Below are 18,468 nucleotides of genomic sequence, written 5' to 3' on the forward strand. Positions count from 1 at the left end.
CCCTACCCTATACCAGGAAGGAACTCTATCACTGCTGCCCTACCCTATACCAGGAAGGAACTCTGTTGTCACTGCTGCCCTACCCTGTACCAGGAAGGAACTATATCACTGCTGCCCTACCCTATACCAGGAAGGAACTCTGCTGTCACTGCTGCCCTACCCTATACCAGGAAGGAACTCTGCTGTCACTGCTGCCCTACCCTATACCAGGAAGGAACTCTGCTGTCACTACTGCCCTAAACTATACCAGGAAGGAACTATATCACTGCTGCCCTACCTTATACCAGGAAGGAACTCTGCTGTCACTGCTGCCCTACCCTATACCAGGAAGGAACTCTGCTGTCACTGCTGCCCTACCCTATACCAGGAAGGAACTCTGTTATCACTGCTGCCCTAAACTATACCAGGAAGGAACTATATCACTGCTGCCCTACCCTATACCAGGAAGGAACTCTGTTGTCACTGCTGCCCTACCCTGTACCAGAAAGGAACTGTATCACTGCTGCCCTACCCTATACCAGGAAGGAACTCTGCTGTCACTGCTGCCCTACCCTATACCAGGAAGGAACTCTGCTGTCACTGCTGCCCTACCCTATACCAGGAAGGAACTATATCACTGCTGCCCTACCCTATACCAGGAAGGAACTATATCACTGCTGCCCTACCCTATACCAGGAAGGAACTCTGTTATCACTGCTGCCCTACCCTATACCAGGAAGGAACTCTGCTGTCACTGCTGCCCTAAACTATACCAGGAAGGAACTATATCACTGCTGCCCTACCCTATACCAGGAAGGAACTATATCACTGCTGCCCTACCCTATACCAGGAAGGAACTCTGTTATCACTGCTGCCCTAAACTATACCAGGAAGGAACAATATCACTGCTGCCCTACCCTATACCAGGAAGGAACTCTGTTAACACTGCTGCCCTAAACTATACCAGGAAGGAACTCTGCTGTCACTGCTGCCCTACCCTGTACCAGGAAGGAACTATATCACTGCTGCCCTACCCTGTACCAGGAAGGAACTATATCACTGCTGCCCTACCCTATACCAGGAAGGAACTATATCACTGCTGCCCTACCCTATACCAGGAAGGAACTATATCACTGCTGCCCTACCCTATACCAGGAAGGAACTATATCACTGCTGCCCTAAACTATACCAGGAAGGAACTCTGTTGTCACTGCTGCCCTAAACTATACCAGGACGTAGTTTCATTAGTTGTATTAGTAGTTGTAGCAGTAGTTTTGTTAGTTGTATTAGTAGTTGTAGCAGTAGTTTTAGTAGTTGTATTAGTAGTTGTAGCAGTAGTTTTGTTAGTTGTATTAGTAGTTGTAGCAGTAGTTGTATTAGTTGTAGCATTAGTTGTATTAGTAGTTGTAGCATTAGTTGTATTAGTAGTTGTAGCAGTAGTTTTAGTAGTTGTAGCAGTAGTATTAGTAGTTGTAGCAGTAGTATTAGTAGTTGTATTAGTAGTTGTATTAGTAGTTGTAGCATTAGTTGTATTAGTAGTTGTAGCAGTAGTTTTAGTAGTTGTAGCAGTAGTATTAGTAGTTGTAGCATTAGTTGTATTAGTAGTTGTAGCATTAGTTGTATTAGTAGTTGTAGCAGTAGTTTTAGTAGTTGTAGCAGTAGTATTAGTAGTTGTATTAGTTGTTGTATTAGTAGTTGTAGCAGTAGTTTTAGTAGTTGTAGCAGTAGTTGTATTAGTTGTATTAGTAGTTGTATTAGTAGTTGTAGCAGTAGTTGTATTAGTAGTTGTAGCATTAGTTGTATTAGTAGTTGTAGCAGTAGTTTTAGTAGTTGTAGCAGTAGTATTAGTAGTTGTATTAGTTGTTGTAGCAGTAGTTGTAGCAGTAGTTGTATTAGTAGTTGTAGCAGTAGTTTCATTAGTTGTATTAGTAGTTGTATTAGTAGTTTTATTAGTTGTAGCAGTAGTTTTATAATTTGTATTAGTAGTTTTATTAGTTGTAGTAGTAGTAGCAGTAGTTTTATCAGTTGTAGCAGTAGTTTTATCAGTAGTAGCAGTAGTTGTATTAGTAGTTTTATTAGTTGTATTAGTAGTTTTATTAGTTGTATTAGTAGTTTTATTAGTTGTATTAGTAGTTTTATTAGTTGTATTAGTAGTTTTATTAGTTGCATTAGTAGTTTTCTTAGTTGTATTAGTTGTATTAGTAGTTGTATTAGTTGTATTAGTAGTTTTATTAGTTGTATTAGTAGTAGCAGTAGTTTTATTAGTTGTATTAGTAGTTTTCTTAGTTGTATTAGTAGTTTTCTTAGTTGTATTAGTAGTTTTCTTAGTTGTATTAGTAGTTTTATCAGTTGTATTAGTAGTTGTATCAGTTGAAGCAGTTGTTTTATCAGTAGTATTTGTAGGTGTAGCAATAGTTGTATTAGTAGTTGTATTAGTAGTTGTAGCAGTAGTTGTAGCAGTAGTTTTATTAGTAGTTGTAGCAGTAGTTTTATCAGTAGTATTAGTAGTTGTAGCAGTTGTTGTAGCAGTAGTTGTAGCAGTAGTTGTATTAGTAGTTGTAGCAGTAGTTGTATTAGTAGTTGTAGCAGTAGTTTTATCAGTAGTATTAGTAGTTGTAGCAGTTGTTGTAGCAGTAGTTGTAGTTGTAGCAGTAGTTTTATCAGTATTATTAGTAGTTGTAGCAGTTGTTGTAGCAGTAGTTGTAGCAGTAGTTGTATTAGTAGTTGTAGCAGTAGTATTAGTAGTTGTATCAGTAGTTATAGCAGTAGTTGTATTAGTAGTTGTAGCAGTAGTTTTGTCAGTATTATTAGTAGTTGTAGCAGTAGTTGTAGCAGTAGTTGTATTAGTAGTTGTAGCAGTAGTTTTATCAGTATTATTAGTAGTTGTAGCAGTTGTTGTAGCAGTAGTTGTAGCAGTAGTTGTATTAGTAGTTGTAGTATTAGTAGTTGTATCAGTAGTTATAGCAGTAGTTGTATTAGTAGTTGTAGCAGTAGTTGTATTAGTAGTTGTAGCAGTAGTTTTGTCAGTTTTGTCAGTAGTTGTAGCAGTAGTTTTGTCAGTAGTTTTGTCAGTAGTTTTGTCAGTAGTTGTAGCAGTAGTTTCGTCAGTAGTTGTAGCAGTAGTTGTATTAGTAGTTGTATTAGTAGTTGTAGCAGTAGTTGTATTAGTAGTTGTAGCAGTAGTTTTATCAGTAGTATTAGTAGTTGTAGCAGTTGTTGTAGCAGTAGTTGTAGCAGTAGTTGTATTAGTAGTTGTAGCAGTAGTTGTAGCAGTAGTTGTAGCAGTAGTTGTAGCAGTAGTTGTAGCAGTAGTTGTAGCAGTAGTTGTATTAGTAGGTGTAGCAGTAGTTGTATTAGTAGTTGTAGCAGTAGTTTTGTCAGTAGTTTTGGCAGTAGTTGTAGCAGTAGTTTCGTCAGTAGTTGTAGCAGTAGTTGTAGCAGTAGTTGTAGCAGTAGTTGTAGCAGTAGTTGTAGCAGTAGTTGTAGCAGTAGTTGTAGCAGTAGTTGTAGCAGTAGTTGTAGCAGTAGTTTTGTCAGTAGTTGTAGCAGTAGTTTTGTCAGTAGTTTTGTCAGTAGTTGTAGCAGTAGTTGTAGCAGTAGTTTTGTCAGTAGTTGTAGCAGTAGTTGTATTAGTAGTTGTAGCAGTAGTTTTATCAGTAGTATTAGTAGTTGTAGCAGTTGTTGTAGCAGTAGTTGTAGCAGTAGTTGTATTAGTAGTTGTATTAGTAGTTGTATTAGTAGGTGTAGCAGTAGTTGTATTAGTAGTTGTAGCAGTAGTTTTGTCAGTAGTTTTGGCAGTAGTTGTAGCAGTAGTTTCGTCAGTAGTTGTAGCAGTAGTTGTATTAGTAGTTGTATTAGTAGTTGTAGCAGTAGTTGTATTAGTAGTTGTAGCAGTAGTTTTGTCAGTAGTTTTGGCAGTAGTTGTAGCAGTAGTTGTAGCAGTAGTTTCGTCAGTAGTTGTAGCAGTAGTTGTATTAGTAGTTGTAGCAGTAGTTTTGTCAGTAGTTGTAGCAGTAGTTTTGTCAGTAGTTTTGTCAGTAGTTGTAGCAGTAGTTGTAGCAGTAGTTTTGTCAGTAGTTTTGTCAGTATTTGTAGCAGTAGTTTTGTCAGTAGTTGTAGCAGTAGTTTTGTCAGTAGTTTTGTCAGTAGTTGTAGCAGTAGTTGTAGCAGTAGTTTTGTCAGTAGTTGTAGCAGTAGTTTTGTCAGTAGTTTTGTCAGTAGTTGTAGCAGTAGTTGTAGCAGTAGTTTTGTCAGTAGTTGTAGCAGTAGTTTTGTCAGTAGTTTTGTCAGTAGTTGTAGCAGTAGTTGTAGCAGTAGTTTTGTCAGTAGTTGTAGCAGTAGTTTTGTCAGTAGTTGTAGCAGTAGTTGTAGCAGTAGTTTTGTCAGTAGTTTTGTCAGTAGTTGTAGCAGTAGTTTTGTCAGTAGTTGTAGCAGTAGTTGTAGCAGTAGTTGTAGCAGTAGTTTTGTCAGTAGTTTTGTCAGTAGTTTTGTCAGTAGTTGTAGCAGTAGTTTTGTCAGTAGTTGTAGCAGTAGTTGTAGCAGTAGTTGTAGCAGTAGTTTTGTCAGTAGTTGTAGCAGTAGTTGTAGCAGTAGTTGTAGCAGTAGTTGTAGCAGTAGTTTTGTCAGTAGTTGTAGCAGTAGTTGTAGCAGTAGTTGTAGCAGTAGTTTTGTCAGTAGTTGTAGCAGTAGTTGTAGCAGTAGTTGTATTAGTAGTTGTAGCAGTAGTTGTAGCAGTAGTTGTATTAGTAGTTGTAGCAGTAGTTATATTAGTAGTTGTAGCAGTAGTTGTAGCAGTAGTTGTATTAGTAGTTGTAGCAGTAGTTATATTAGTAGTTGTAGCAGTAGTTGTAGCAGTAGTTGTAGCAGTAGTTGTATTAGTAGGTGTAGCAGTAGTTGTAGCAGTAGTTGTAGCAGTAGTTGTAGCAGTAGTTTTGTTGTTACTAAGTAATGTTTGTTTAGTTATATTTGGACACTATTGAAAATGAGTTGGTGTAGAGATTTATTCCTGCCAAATGTTAAATAGGGAATAGGGTGTCATAGAGCCCTGGTCTAAAGTAGTGCCCTGCATAGGGAATAGGGTGTCATAGAGCCCTGGTCTAAAGTAGTGCCCTGCATAGGGAATAGGGTGTCATAGAGCCCTGGTCTAAAGTAGTGCCCTGCATAGGGAATAGGGTGTCATAGAGCCCTGGTCTAAAGTAGTGCCCTGCATAGGGAATAGGGTGTCATAGAGCCCTGGTCTAAAGTAGTGCCCTGCATAGGGAATAGGGTGTCATAGAGCCCTGGTCTAAAGTAGTGCCCTGCATAGGGAATAGGGTGTCATAGAGCCCTGGTCTAAAGTAGTGCCCTATATAGGGAATAGGATGCCGTAGAGCCCTGATCTAAAGTAGTGCCCTATATAGGGAATAGGGTGTCATAGAGCCCTGGTCTAAAGTAGTGCCCTATATAGGGATTTGGGATGTACAGGATGTACCAGCCAGTCAGCTACACTCCACTCTGATGTTGTTTACAAATAAATGTCTGCATATTTAAAATGATACAGAAAGATCTGGCAACCGCAATGGCAACCCCCTCTCTCCCCTCATCTTGTCCCGTTCGCCTCTCCAACCCCCTCTCTCCCCTCATCTTGTCCCGTTCTCCTCTCCAACCCCCTCTCTCCCCTCATCTTGTCCCGTTCTCCTCTCCAACCCCCTCTCTCCCCTCATCTTGTCCGGTTCTCCTCTCCAACCCCCTTTCTCCTCTCATCTTGTCCCATTCTCCTCTCCAACCCCCTCTCTCCTCTCATCTTGTCCCATTCTCCTCTCCATCAGAACAGAAACTAATGGGGATCAGTAATAAACCCCAGGAAGAGTAGCTGCTGCCTTGGCAGGAACTAATGGGGATCCATAATAAACCCAAGGAAGAGTAGCTGCTGCCTTGACAGGAACTAATGGGGATCCATAATAAACCCCAGGAAGAGTAGCTGCTGCCTTGACAGGAACTAATGGGGATCCATAATAAACTCCAGGAAGAGGAGCTGCTGCCTTGACAGGAACTAATGGGGATCCATAATAAACCCCAGGAAGAGTAGCTGCTGCCTTGGCAGGAACTAATGGGGATCCATAATAAACCCCAGGAAGAGTAGCTGCTGCCTTGACAGGAACTAATGGGGATCCATAATAAACCCCAGGAAGAGTAGCTGCTGCCTTGACAGGAACTAATGGGGATCCATAATAAACCCCAGGAAGAGTAGCTGCTGCCTTGACAGGAACTAATGGGGACCCATAATAAACCCCAGGAAGAGTAGCTGCTGCTGGGGATCCATAATAAACCCCAGGAAGAGTAGCTGCTGGCTTGACAGGAACTAATGGGATCCATAATAAACCCCAGGAAGAGTAGCTGCTGGCTTGACAGGAACTAATGGGATCCATAATAAACCCCAGGAAGAGTAGCTGCTGCCTTGGCAGGAACTAATGGGATCCATAATAAACCCCAGGAAGAGTAACTGCTGCCTTGGCAGGAACTAATGGGGATCCATAATAAACCACAGGAAGAGTAGCTGCTGCCTTGGCAGGAACTAATGGGGATCCATAATAAACCCCAGGAAGAGTAGCTGCTGCCTTGACAGGAACTAATGGGGATCCATAATAAACCCCAGGAAGAGTAGCTGCTGCCTTGACAGGAACTAATGGGATCCATAATAAACCCCAGGAAGAGTAGCTGCTGCCTTGGCAGGAACTAATGGGGATCCATAATAAACCCCAGGAAGAGTAGCTGCTGCCTTGACAGGAACTAATGGGGATCCATAATAAACTCCAGGAATAGTAGCTGCTGCCTTGACAGGAACTAATGGGGATCCATAATAAACCCCAGGAATAGTAGCTGCTGCCTTGACAGGAACTAATGGGGATCCATAATAAACTCCAGGAATAGTAGCTGCTGCCTTGACAGGAACTAATGGGGATCCATAATAAACTCCAGGAAGAGTAGCTGCTGCCTTGACATGAACTAATGGGGATCCATAATAAACTCCAGGAAGAGTAGCTGCTGCCTTGACAGGAACTAATGGGGATCCATAATAAACCCCAGGAAGAGTAGCTGCTGCCTTGACATGAACTAATGGGGATCCATAATAAACCCCAGGAAGAGTAGCTGCTGCCTTGGCAGGAACTAATGGGGATCCATAATAAACCCCAGGAAGACTAGCTGCTGCCTTGACAGGAACTAATGGGGATCCATAATAAACTCCAGGAATAGTAGCTGCTGCCTTGACATGAACTAATGGGGATCCATAATAAACCCCAGGAAGAGTAGCTGCTGCCTTGACAGGAACTAATGGGGATCCATAATAAACCCCAGGAAGAGTAGCTGCTGCCTTGGCAGGAACTAATGGGGATCCACAATAAACCCCAGGAAGAGTAGCTGCTGCCTTGGCAGGAACTAATGGGGATCCATAATAAACCCCAGGAAGAGTAGCTACTGCCTTGGCAGGAACTAATGGGGATCCATAATAAACCCCAGGAAGAGTAGCTGCTGCCTTGGCAGGAACTAATGGGATCCATAATAAACCCCAGGAAGAGTAACTGCTGCCTTGGCAGGAACTAATGGGATCCATAATAAACCCCAGGAAGAGTAACTGCTGCCTTGGCAGGAACTAATGAGGATCCATAATAAACCCCAGGAAGAGTAGCTGCTGCCTTGGCATGAACTAATGGGGATCCATAATACACCCCAGGAAGAGTATCTGCTGCCTTGGCAGGAACTAATGGGGATCCATAATAAACCCCAGGAAGAGTAGCTGCTGCCTTGACAGGAACTAATGGGGATCCATAATAAACCCCAGGAAGAGTAGCTGCTGCCTTGACAGGAACTAATGGGGATCCATAATAAACCCCAGGAAGAGTAGCTGCTGCCTTGGCAGGAACTAATGGGGATCCATAATAAACCCCAGGAAGAGTAGCTACTGCCTTGGCAGGAACTAATGGGGATCCATAATAAACCCCAGGAAGAGTAGCTGCTGCCTTGACAGGAACTAATGGGGATCCATAATAAACCCCAGGAAGAGTAGCTGCTGCCTTGGCAGGAACTAATGGGGATCCATAATAAACCCCAGGAAGAGTAGCTGCTGCCTTGGCAGGAACTAATGGGGATCCATAATAAACCCCAGGAAGAGTAGCTGCTGCCTTGACAGGAACTAATGGGGATCCATAATAAACCCCAGGAAGAGTAGCTGCTGCCTTGGCAGGAACTAATGGGGATCCATAATAAACCCCAGGAAGAGTAGCTGCTGCCTTGGCAGGAACTAATGGGGATCCATAATAAACCCCAGGAAGAGTAGCTGCTGCCTTGACAGGAACTAATGGGGATCCATAATAAACCCCAGGAAGAGTAGCTGCTGCCTTGGCAGGAACTAATGGGGATCCATAATAAACCCCAGGAAGAGTAGCTGCTGCCTTGGCAGGAACTAATGGGGATCCATAATAAACCCCAGGAAGACTAGCTGCTGCCTTGGCAGGAACTAATGGCGATCCATAATAAACCCCAGGAAGAGTAGCTGCTGCCTTGACAGGAACTAATGGGGATCCATAATATATACAAATACAACCCCCTCTCTCCCCTGCTTGCTCTTTCTCCTCTGCCTCTCTCTTCTCTCCAGGTGAGTTTATTGATCCTCCTTTGACTTCAGAGCCGTTAAACTCCATCTCCCAGCAGGCACCTCTCACCCACTGAGCTTTTAAAATAGACATTAGCTTTAATCAACACCCTCCCTCTTTACCTCCGATACTCTTCTCTCTCCTCCCTTTCCATCCTCTCTCCTCCCTTTCCATTCCTCTCCCTCATCCATATACCAGTGGGAACAGCTGTCTGTCTCCTTGATCTAAATACTAACCTTTCACCCCCCCTCTATGGTTCGATCCATCCCCCAGGAGGCCATGTGAGAGGCGGGAGGTCGGGGCTAACCACTTCCTCCCCAGGTTTTGTTCTTTAGTATGGAGATGGGGAGGATTGTAATTTTCCTGGGTGGTAATTGATCACTGAGGCCTTTCAATGGAAGCGTCCTCTCCTCCTCGCTCTTCACCCTGCATCCTCTTCTAAAGCCCCTGGCATGTCCCCCCTGTCCCCCCTCTTCTAAAGCCCCTGGCATGTCCCCCCTGTCCCCCCTCTTCTAAAGCCCCTGGCATGTCCCCCTGTCCCCCCTCTTCAAAAGCCCCTGGCATGTCCCTCCTCTTTTAAAGCCCCTGGCATGTCCCTCCTCTTCTAAAGCCCCTGGCATGTCCCTCCTCTTCTAAAGCCCCTGGCATGTCCACCATGTCCCCCCTCTTCTAAAGCCCCTGGCATGTCCCCCCTGTCCCCCCTCTTCTAAAGCCCCTGGCATGTCCCCCCTGTCCCCCCTCTTCAAAAGCCCCTGGCATGTCCCTCCTCTTTTAAAGCCCCTGGCATGTCCCTCCTCTTCTAAAGCCCCTGGCATGTCCCCCCTCTTCCAAAGCCCCTGGCATGTCCTTCCTCTTCTAAAGCCCCTGACATGTCCCTCCTGTCCCTCCTCTTCTAAAGCCCCTGGCATGTCCCCCCTGTCCCCCCTCTTCTAAAGCCCCTGGCATGTCCCTCCTCTTCTAAAGCCCCTGACATGTCCCTCCTGTCCCTCCTCTTCTAAAGCCCCTGGCATGTCCCCCCTGTCCCTCCTCTTCTAAAGCCCCTGGCATGTCCCTCCTCTTCTAAAGCCCCTGGCATGTCCCCCCTCTTCTAAAGCCCCTGGCATGTCCCTCCTCTTCTAAAGCCCCTGGCATGTCCCCCCTCTTCTAAAGCCCCTGGCATGTCCCCCCTGTCCCTCCTCTTCTAAAGCCCCTGGCATGTCCCCCCTCTTCTAAAGCCCCTGGCATGTCCCCCATCGTTATCAATCGTCCCCTGACACGCCATTGATTAATGACTATCCACTGTCTCTTTATCTCTCTATCTCTCTTTCTTTCTTTCACTCTCTCTGAACAGTAAACATTACACTTACAAAAGTTTCAAGTTAATAGAGACAGGAGAGTGTGTTAACCCCTCTCTCTCTCTCTCTCTCTCCTGTCCTAGCTCAGTGTGTTAACCCCTCTCTCTCTCTCTCCTGTCCTAGCTCAGTGTGTTAACCCCTCTCTCTCTCTCTCTCTCCTGTCCTAGCTCAGTGTGTTAACCCCTCTCTCTCTCTCTCTCTCTCTCTCCTGTCCTAGCTCAGTGTGTTAACCCCGCTCTCTCCTGTCCTAGCTCAGTGTGTTAACCCCTCTCTCTCTCTCTCTCTCTCCTGTCCTAGCTCAGTGTGTTAACCCCTTTCTCTCCTGTCCTAGCTCAGTGTGTTAACCCCTCTCTCTCTCTCTCTCTCTCCTGTCCTAGCTCAGTGTGTTAACCCCTTTCTCTCCTGTCCTAGCTCAGTGTGTTAACCCCTCTCTCTCTCTCCTGTCCTAGCTCAGTGTGTTAACCCCTCTCTCTCTCCTGTCCTAGCTCAGTGTGTTAACCTCTCTCTCTCCTGTCCTAGCTCAGTGTGTTAACCCTTCTCTCTCTCTCCTGTCCTAGCTCAGTGTGTTAACCCCTCTCTCTCTCTCTCTCTCTCCTGTCCTAGCTTAGTGTGTTAACCCCTCTCTCTCTCTCTCTCCTGTCCTAGCTCAGTGTGTTAACCCCTCTCTCTCTCTCTCTCTCTCCTGTCCTAGCTCAGTGTGTTAACCCCGCTCTCTCCTGTCCTAGCTCAGTGTGTTAACCCCTCTCTCTCTCTCTCTCTCTCCTGTCCTAGCTCAGTGTGTTAACCCCTTTCTCTCCTGTCCTAGCTCAGTGTGTTAACCCCTCTCTCTCTCTCTCTCTCCTGTCCTAGCTCAGTGTGTTAACCCCTTTCTCTCCTGTCCTAGCTCAGTGTGTTAACCCCTCTCTCTCTCTCCTGTCCTAGCTCAGTGTGTTAACCCCTCTCTCTCTCCTGTCCTAGCTCAGTGTGTTAACCTCTCTCTCTCCTGTCCTAGCTCAGTGTGTTAACCCTTCTCTCTCTCTCCTGTCCTAGCTCAGTGTGTTAACCCCTCTCTCTCTCTCTCTCTCTCCTGTCCTAGCTTAGTGTGTTAACCCCTCTCTCTCTCTCTCTCCTGTCCTAGCTCAGTGTGTTAACCCCTCTCTCTCTCTCTCTCTCTCCTGTCCTAGCTCAGTGTGTTAACCCCGCTCTCTCCTGTCCTAGCTCAGTGTGTTAACCCCTCTCTCTCTCTCTCTCTCTCCTGTCCTAGCTCAGTGTGTTAACCCCGCTCTCTCCTGTCCTAGCTCAGTGTGTTAACCCCTCTCTCTCTCTCTCTCTCTCCTGTCCTAGCTCAGTGTGTTAACCCCTTTCTCTCCTGTCCTAGCTCAGTGTGTTAACCCCTCTCTCTCTCTCTCTCTCCTGTCCTAGCTCAGTGTGTTAACCCCTTCTCTCCTGTCCTAGCTCAGTGTGTTAACCCCTCTCTCTCTCTCCTGTCCTAGCTCAGTGTGTTAACCCCTCTCTCTCTCCTGTCCTAGCTCAGTGTGTTAACCCTCTCTCTCTCCTGTCCTAGCTCAGTGTGTTAACCCCTCTCTCTCTCTCTCCTGTCCTAGCTCAGTGTGTTAACCCCTCTCTCTCTCTCTCTCTCCTGTCCTAGCTTAGTGTGTTAACCCCTCTCTCTCTCTCTCCTGTCCTAGCTCAGTGTGTTAACCCCTCTCTCTCTCTCTCTCTCTCCTGTCCTAGCTCAGTGTGTTAACCCCTCTCTCTCTCCTGTCCTAGCTCAGTGTGTTAACCCCTCTCTCTCTCTCTCTCTCCTGTCCTAGCTCAGTGTGTTAACCCCTTTCTCTCCTGTCCTAGCTCAGTGTGTTAACCCCTCTCTCTCTCTCTCCTGTCCTAGCTCAGTGTGTTAACCCCTCTCTCTCTCTCCTGTCCTAGCTCAGTGTGTTAACCCCTCTCTCTCTCTCCTGTCCTAGCTCAGTGTGTTAACCCCTCTCTCTCTCCTGTCCTAGCTCAGTGTGTTAACCCTCTCTCTCTCCTGTCCTAGCTCAGTGTGTTAACCCTCTCTCTCTCTGTCCTAGCTCAGTGTGTTAACCCCTCTCTCTCTCTCTCCTGTCCTAGCTCAGTGTGTTAACCCCTCTCTCTCTCTCTCCTGTCCTAGCTCAGTGTGTTAACCCCTCTCTCTCTCTCCTGTCCTAGCTCAGTGTGTTAACCCCTCTCTCTCTCCTGTCCTAGCTCAGTGTGTTAACCCCTCTCTCTCTCTCCTGTCCTAGCTCAGTGTGTTAACCCCTCTCTCTCTCCTGTCCTAGCTCAGTGTGTTAACCCCTCTCTCTCTCTCCTGTCCTAGCTCAGTGTGTTAACCTCTCTCTCTCCTGTCCTAGCTCAGTGTGTTAACCCCTCTCTCCTCTCCTGTCCTAGCTCAGTGTGTTAACCCCTCTCTCTCTCTCCTGTCCTAGCTCAGTGTGTTAACCCTCTCTCTCTCTCCTGTCCTAGCTCAGTGTGTTAACCCATCTCTCTCTCCTGTCCTAGCTCAGTGTGTTAACCCTCTCTCTCGCTCTCTTCTGTCCTAGCTCAGTGTGTTAACCCCTCTCTCTCCTGTCCTAGCTCAGTGTGAGTGTGCGGTGGAGGTGATGAAGAGGGGGATGAAGGCTCTGCGGCAGCTCAGAGAGAAGAGTAGAAAAAGGGGCGTAGACGAGGTGGAGTCAGACAGAAGCGACACCTCCAGCTTTGACCACACCTCTTCCACCTGCAGCAGTCCTTGGCTCACCTGGACACGCTAGGCCACTCCTTCATCCTGTCACTCAAAGATAGCAACCAGGTAACTCCTCCCCTTCCTGTGACTCATGACTGAGTCATCCAGGTGCTTCTGTAATGATAAATAGAACTGATCAGTTGTCAAACCCCGAGTCAACGTAAGTTATCCATTTGAGCTAAAGCCTAGGTATTACTCTGGGAAGCTCACACAACTCTCCCTCACCCTGGTGCACTAAAACTACATCATGTATATGATTATGTCTGTCTGTCAGCTGACAGTTTGTGTTGAGCTGTGCAGGGACCAGTGGTATTAAAGCTGTTTCATGTTGATGTTTAAAATGAGAGCCTTATGGCACTGAAGCTGTCAACTCTACACACTGGAATGAACACACAGAAACAGGCACATCTCTCTGTCTCTCTCTCTCTCTCTCTCTCTCTCTCTCTCTCTCTCTCTCTCTTCCATACTCTCTCTCTCTCTCTCTCTCCTCTCTCTCTGTCTTCCATACTCTCTCTCTCTCTCTCTCTCTCTCTCTCTTCCACTCTCTCTCTCTCTCTCTCTCTCTCTTCCATACTGTCTCTCTCTCTCTCTCTCTCTCTCTCTCTCTCTCTCTCTTCCATACTGTCTCTCTCTCTCTCTCTCCCCTACTCTCTCTCTCTCTCTCTTCCATACTCTCTCTCTCTCTCTCTCTCTCTCTCTCTTCCATACTGTCTCTCTCTCTCTCTCTCTCTCTCTTCCACTGTCTCTCTCTCTCTCTCTCTCTCTCTCTCTCTCTCTCTCTTCCATACTCTCTCTCTCTCTCTCCCTACTCTCTCTCTCTCTCTTCCATACTCTCTCTCTCTCTCTCTCTCTCTTCCATACTGTCTCTCTCTCTCTCTCTCTCTCTCTTCCATACTGTCTCTCTCTCTCTCTCTCTCTCTCTCTCTCTCTCCCCTACTCTCTCTCTCTCTCTCTTCCATACTCTCTCTCTCTCTCTCTCTCTCTCTCTTCCATACTGTCTCTCTCTCTCTCTCTCTCTCTCTCTCTCTCTTCCACTGTCTCTCTCTCTCTCTCTTCCACTGTCTCTCTCTCTCTCTCTCTCTCTCTCCCCTACTCTCTCTCTCTCTCTTCCCTACTCTCTCTCTCTCTCTCTTCCCTACTCTCTCTCTCTCTCCCCACTCTCTCTCTCTCTCTCCCCCACTCTCTCTCTCCTCCCCTACGCTCTCTCTCTCTCTCTCCCCCACTCCTTCTCCCCACTCCTCTCTCTCTCCCCTACTCCTCCTCTCCCCACTCTCTCTCTCTCCCCCACTCTCTCTCGCTCCCTCCCACTCTCTCTCTCTCCCCACCCCTCTCCTACTCCTCCTCCCCTACTCTCTCTCCACGCTCTCTCTCTCTCCCCACTCCTCCTCCCCACTCCCTCCCTCTCCCCCCACCCCTCCCCCCACCCTCTCTCCCACTCCCTCTCTCCCCCACCCTCTCTCTCCCCACTCTCTCTCTCTCTCTCCCCTACCTCTCTCTCGCTCCCTCCCACTCTCTCTCTCTCCCCTACTCCTCTCTCTCCCCTCACTCTCTCTCTCCGCTACGCTCTCTCTCTCTCTCCCCTAACCCCCTCCCCCACCCTCCTCTCTCCCCTACCCTCCTCCCCCCTACTCCCTCCCCCACCCTCCCTCCCCCCACCCTCCCTCCCCCAACCCCCTCCCCTACTCCCTCTCTCCCCACTCCTCTCCCCTCACCCCTCCCCACCCCCCTCTCTCCCCACGCTCCCCCTCCCCTACTCCCTCCCCCACCCTCCCTCCCCACTCTCTCCCTCATCCTCCTCCCTACTCTCTCTCTCTCCCTCCCTACTCTCTCTCTCTCCCCACCTCTCTCTCTCTCCCCACCCTCCGTCTCTCTCCCCACTCTCTCTCTCCCCTCATCCTCCTCCCTACTCTCTCTCTCCCCGTCCCCCTCTCCGCTACGCCTCCCTCCCCCACCCTCCTCCCCTACTCTCTCTCTCTCCCACTTCTCTCTCTCCCCCAGCCTCCTCCCCCCTACTCCTCCTCCCCCACCCTCTCTCTCCCCCACTCCTCTCTCTCCCCATCCTCCCTCCCTCATCCTTCTCCCTCACTCTCTCTATCTCTCTCCCTACTTCTCTCTCTCCCCACTCTCTCTCTCTCTCTCTCTCTCTCAGGAACGGTTGCAGTCACAGTCGCACCCATCATCGCTCTCTCTCTCTCCCCTCCCTCTCCCCACTCTCTCTCTCCCCTACTCTCCTCTCCCCACTCCCTCCCCTACCTCTCTCTCTCCCCTACTCTCCTTCCCCCACCCTCCTTCTCACTCCCTCCCCCCACTCCTCTCCCCTACTCTCTCTCTCCCCACCCTCCCTCCCCCACCCTCCGTCTCTCTCCCCTACTCTCTCTCTCTCCCTCTCTCTCTCTCTCCCCTACTCTCTCTCTCTCCCTACTCTCTCTCTCTCTCCCCTACTCTCTCTCTCTCCCCTACTCTCTCTCCCCTACTCTCTCTCCCCTACTCTCTCTCCCCTACTCTCTCTCTCTCTCCCCTACTCTCTCTCTCTCCCCTACTCTCTCTCTCTCTCCCCTACTCTCTCTCTCTCTCCCTACTCTCTCTCCCCTACTCTCTCTCTCCCCTACTCTCTCTCCCCTGCTCTCTCTCTCTTCCCTACTCTCTCTCTCCCCCTACTCTCTCTCCCCTACTCTCTCTCTCTCCCCTACTCTCTCTCTCTCCTCCCCTACTCTCTCTCTCTCCCCTACTCTCTCTCTCCCCTACTCTTCCCTACTCTCTCTCTCTCTCTCTCTCAGGAACGGTTGCAGAGCTACAGTCATACCTATGATCTCTCTCTCTCTCTCAGGAACGGTTGCAGAACTACAGTCGTACCTATGATCTCTCCCGTTCTGAACGGTCCAAAGTCCAGGCCCTGGCTGTCACCATGGCGACAGACGGACAGCCACTGGAGCAAATCGGAGAGCTGCTGGGCATCGCTGTGGGCAACCTGGACCTGTCAATCAAAACCGTTCTGCAGGTGGCTGTGGAGAATGTAGTCTCTGCCCTCAGGTATAAACTCCTCCTTTTACCTCATCTGTCTCTCTCTCTCTACTTCTCTCTCTCTACTTCTCTCTCTCTCTCTCTCTCTCTCTCACTCTCTACTTCTCTCTCTCTCTCTCTCTCTCTACTTCTCTCTCTCTCTACTTCTCTCTCTCTCTACCTCTCTCTCTCTACTTCTCTCTCTCTCTACTTCTCTCTCTCTACTTCTCTCTCTCTTTCTTTCTCTCTCCCTCTTTCTTTCTCTCTCCCTCTTTCTTCCTCTCTGTATATGGTCTAGTGTATAGGATAGCCTGGTGTATATGGTGTTTAGGATAGTCTGGTGTATATAGTCTAGTGTTTAGGATAGTCTGGTGTATATAGTCTAGTGTTTAGGATAGCCTGGTGTATATAGTCTAGTGTTTAGGATAGTTGAGTGTATATAGTCTGGTGTATATAGTCTAGTGTATATAGTCTGGTGTATATAGTCTGGTGTATATAGTCTGGTGTATATAGTCTAGTGTATATAGTCTGGTGTATATAGTCTGGTGTATATAGTCTGGTGTATATAGTCTAGTGATTAGGATAGTCTAGTGATTAGGATAGTCTGGTGTATATTGTCTAGTGTATATAGTCTAGTGTATATAGTCTAGTGTATATAGTCTGGTGTATATCGTCTGGTGTATATTGTCTAGTGTTTAGGATAGTCTGGTGTATATAGTCTAGTGTATATAGTCTAGTGTATATAGTCTAGTGTATATAGTCTAGTGTATATTGTCTAGTGTATATAGTCTGGTGTATATAGTCTGGTGTATATCGTCTAGTGTATATCGTCTAGTGTATATCGTCTAGTGTATATCGTCTAGTGTATATCGTCTAGTGTATATAGTCTGGTGTTTAGGATAGTCTGGTGTATATAGTCTAGTGTTTAGGATAGTCTGGTGTATATAGTCTAGTGTTTAGGATAGTTGAGTGTATATAGTCTGGTGTATTTAGTCTGGTGTGTATAGTCTAGTGTTTAGGATAGTCTGGTGTATATAGTCTGGTGTATATAGTCTAGTGTTTAGGATAGTCTGGTGTATAGGATAGTCTGGTGTATATTGTCTAGTGTATATAGTCTTGTGTATATAGTCTGGTGTATATAGTCTGGTGTATATAGTCTAGTGTTTAGGATAGTCTGGTGTATAGGATAGTCTGGTGTATATCGTCTAGTGTATATAGTCTAGTGTATATAGTCTAGTGTATATAGTCTGGTGTATATCGTCTGGTGTATATCGTCTAGTGTATATAGTCTAGTGTATATAGTCTGGTGTATATAGTCTGGTGTATATCGTCTAGTGTATATCGTCTAGTGTATATCGTCTAGTGTATATCGTCTAGTGTATATCGTCTAGTGTATATAGTCTAGTGTATATAGTCTAGTGAATATAGTCTGGTGTATATAGTCTGGTGTATATCGTCTAGTGTTTAGGATAGTCTGGTGTATATAGTTTGGTGTATATAGTCGAGTGTATATAGTCTGGTGTATATCGTCTAGTGTATATAGTCTGGTGTATATAGTCTGGTGTATATAGTCTGGTGTATATCGTCTAGTGTATATAGTCTAGTGTATATAGTCTAGTGTATATAGTCTGGTGTATATAGTCTGGTGTATATAGTCGTGTTTATAGTCTAGTGTATATAGTCTAGTGTATATAGTCTAGTGTTTATAGTCTAGTGTATATAGTCTAGTGTATATAGTCTGGTGTATATAGTCTAGTGTATATAGTCTGGTGTATATAGTCTAGTGTATATAGTCTGGTGTATATCGTCTAGTGTTTAGGATAGTCTAGTGTGTATAGTCTGGTGTATATAGTCTAGTGTATATAGTCTGGTGTATATAGTCTAGTGTATATAATCTAGTGTATATAGTCTGGTGTATATAGTCTGGTGTATATAGTCTAGTGTTTATAGTCTAGTGTATATAGTCTGGTGTATATAGTCTAGTGTATATAGTCTGGTGTATATAGTCTAGTGTATATAGTCTGGTGTATATCGTCTAGTGTTTAGGATAGTCTGGTGAATATAGTCTGGTGTATATAGTTTAGTGTATATAGTCTGGTGTATATCGTCTAGTGTTTAGGATAGTCTGGTGTATATAGTCTGGTGTATATAGTCTAGTGTTTAGGATAGTCTGGTGTATATAGTCTAGTGTATATAGTCTGGTGTATATCGTCTAGTGTTTAGGATAGTCTGGTGTATATAGTCTGGTGTATATAGTCTAGTGTTTAGGATAGTCTGGTGTATATCGTCTAGTGTATATAGTTTAGTGTATATAGTCTGGTGTATATCGTCTGGTGTATATCGTCTAGTGTATATAGTCTAGTGTATATAGTCTAGTGTATATAGTCTGGTGTATATCGTCTAGTGTATATCGTCTAGTGTATATCGTCTAGTGTATATAGTCTAGTGTATATAGTCTAGTGAATATAGTCTGGTGTATATAGTCTGGTGTATATCGTCTAGTGTTTAGGATAGTCTGGTGTATATAGTTTGGTGTATATAGTCGAGTGTATATAGTCTGGTGTATATCGTCTAGTGTATATAGTCTGGTGTATATAGTCTGGTGTATATCGTCTAGTGTATATAGTCTAGTGTATATAGTCTAGTGTATATAGTCTGGTGTATATCGTCTAGTGTATATCGTCTAGTGTATATCGTCTAGTGTATATCGTCTAGTGTATATAGTCTAGTGTATATAGTCTAGTGTATATCGTCTAGTGTATATAGTCTGGTGTATATAGTCTAGTGTATATAGTCTGGTGTATAT

General features: G+C 45.8%; 1 protein-coding gene across 1 annotated transcript in view; it reads left to right on the top strand.

Moving 5' to 3' along the window:
• The window catches only part of nbas (NBAS subunit of NRZ tethering complex), a 296,853-nt gene that overhangs the window by 223,706 nt on the left and 54,679 nt on the right, over positions 1–18,468 (top strand). The window contains 4 exon segments of the mRNA XM_090233327.1: positions 12,515–12,530; positions 12,533–12,643; positions 12,646–12,728; positions 15,490–15,692. Coding sequence (XP_090089453.1) covers positions 12,515–12,530; positions 12,533–12,643; positions 12,646–12,728; positions 15,490–15,692 — 413 coding nt within the window.

The sequence above is a fragment of the Oncorhynchus mykiss genome, chromosome 4 (genome assembly GCF_057628025.1).
Source record: "Oncorhynchus mykiss isolate SJ-2025 chromosome 4, ASM5762802v1, whole genome shotgun sequence".
NCBI classification, from domain to species: Eukaryota; Metazoa; Chordata; class Actinopteri; order Salmoniformes; family Salmonidae; genus Oncorhynchus; species Oncorhynchus mykiss.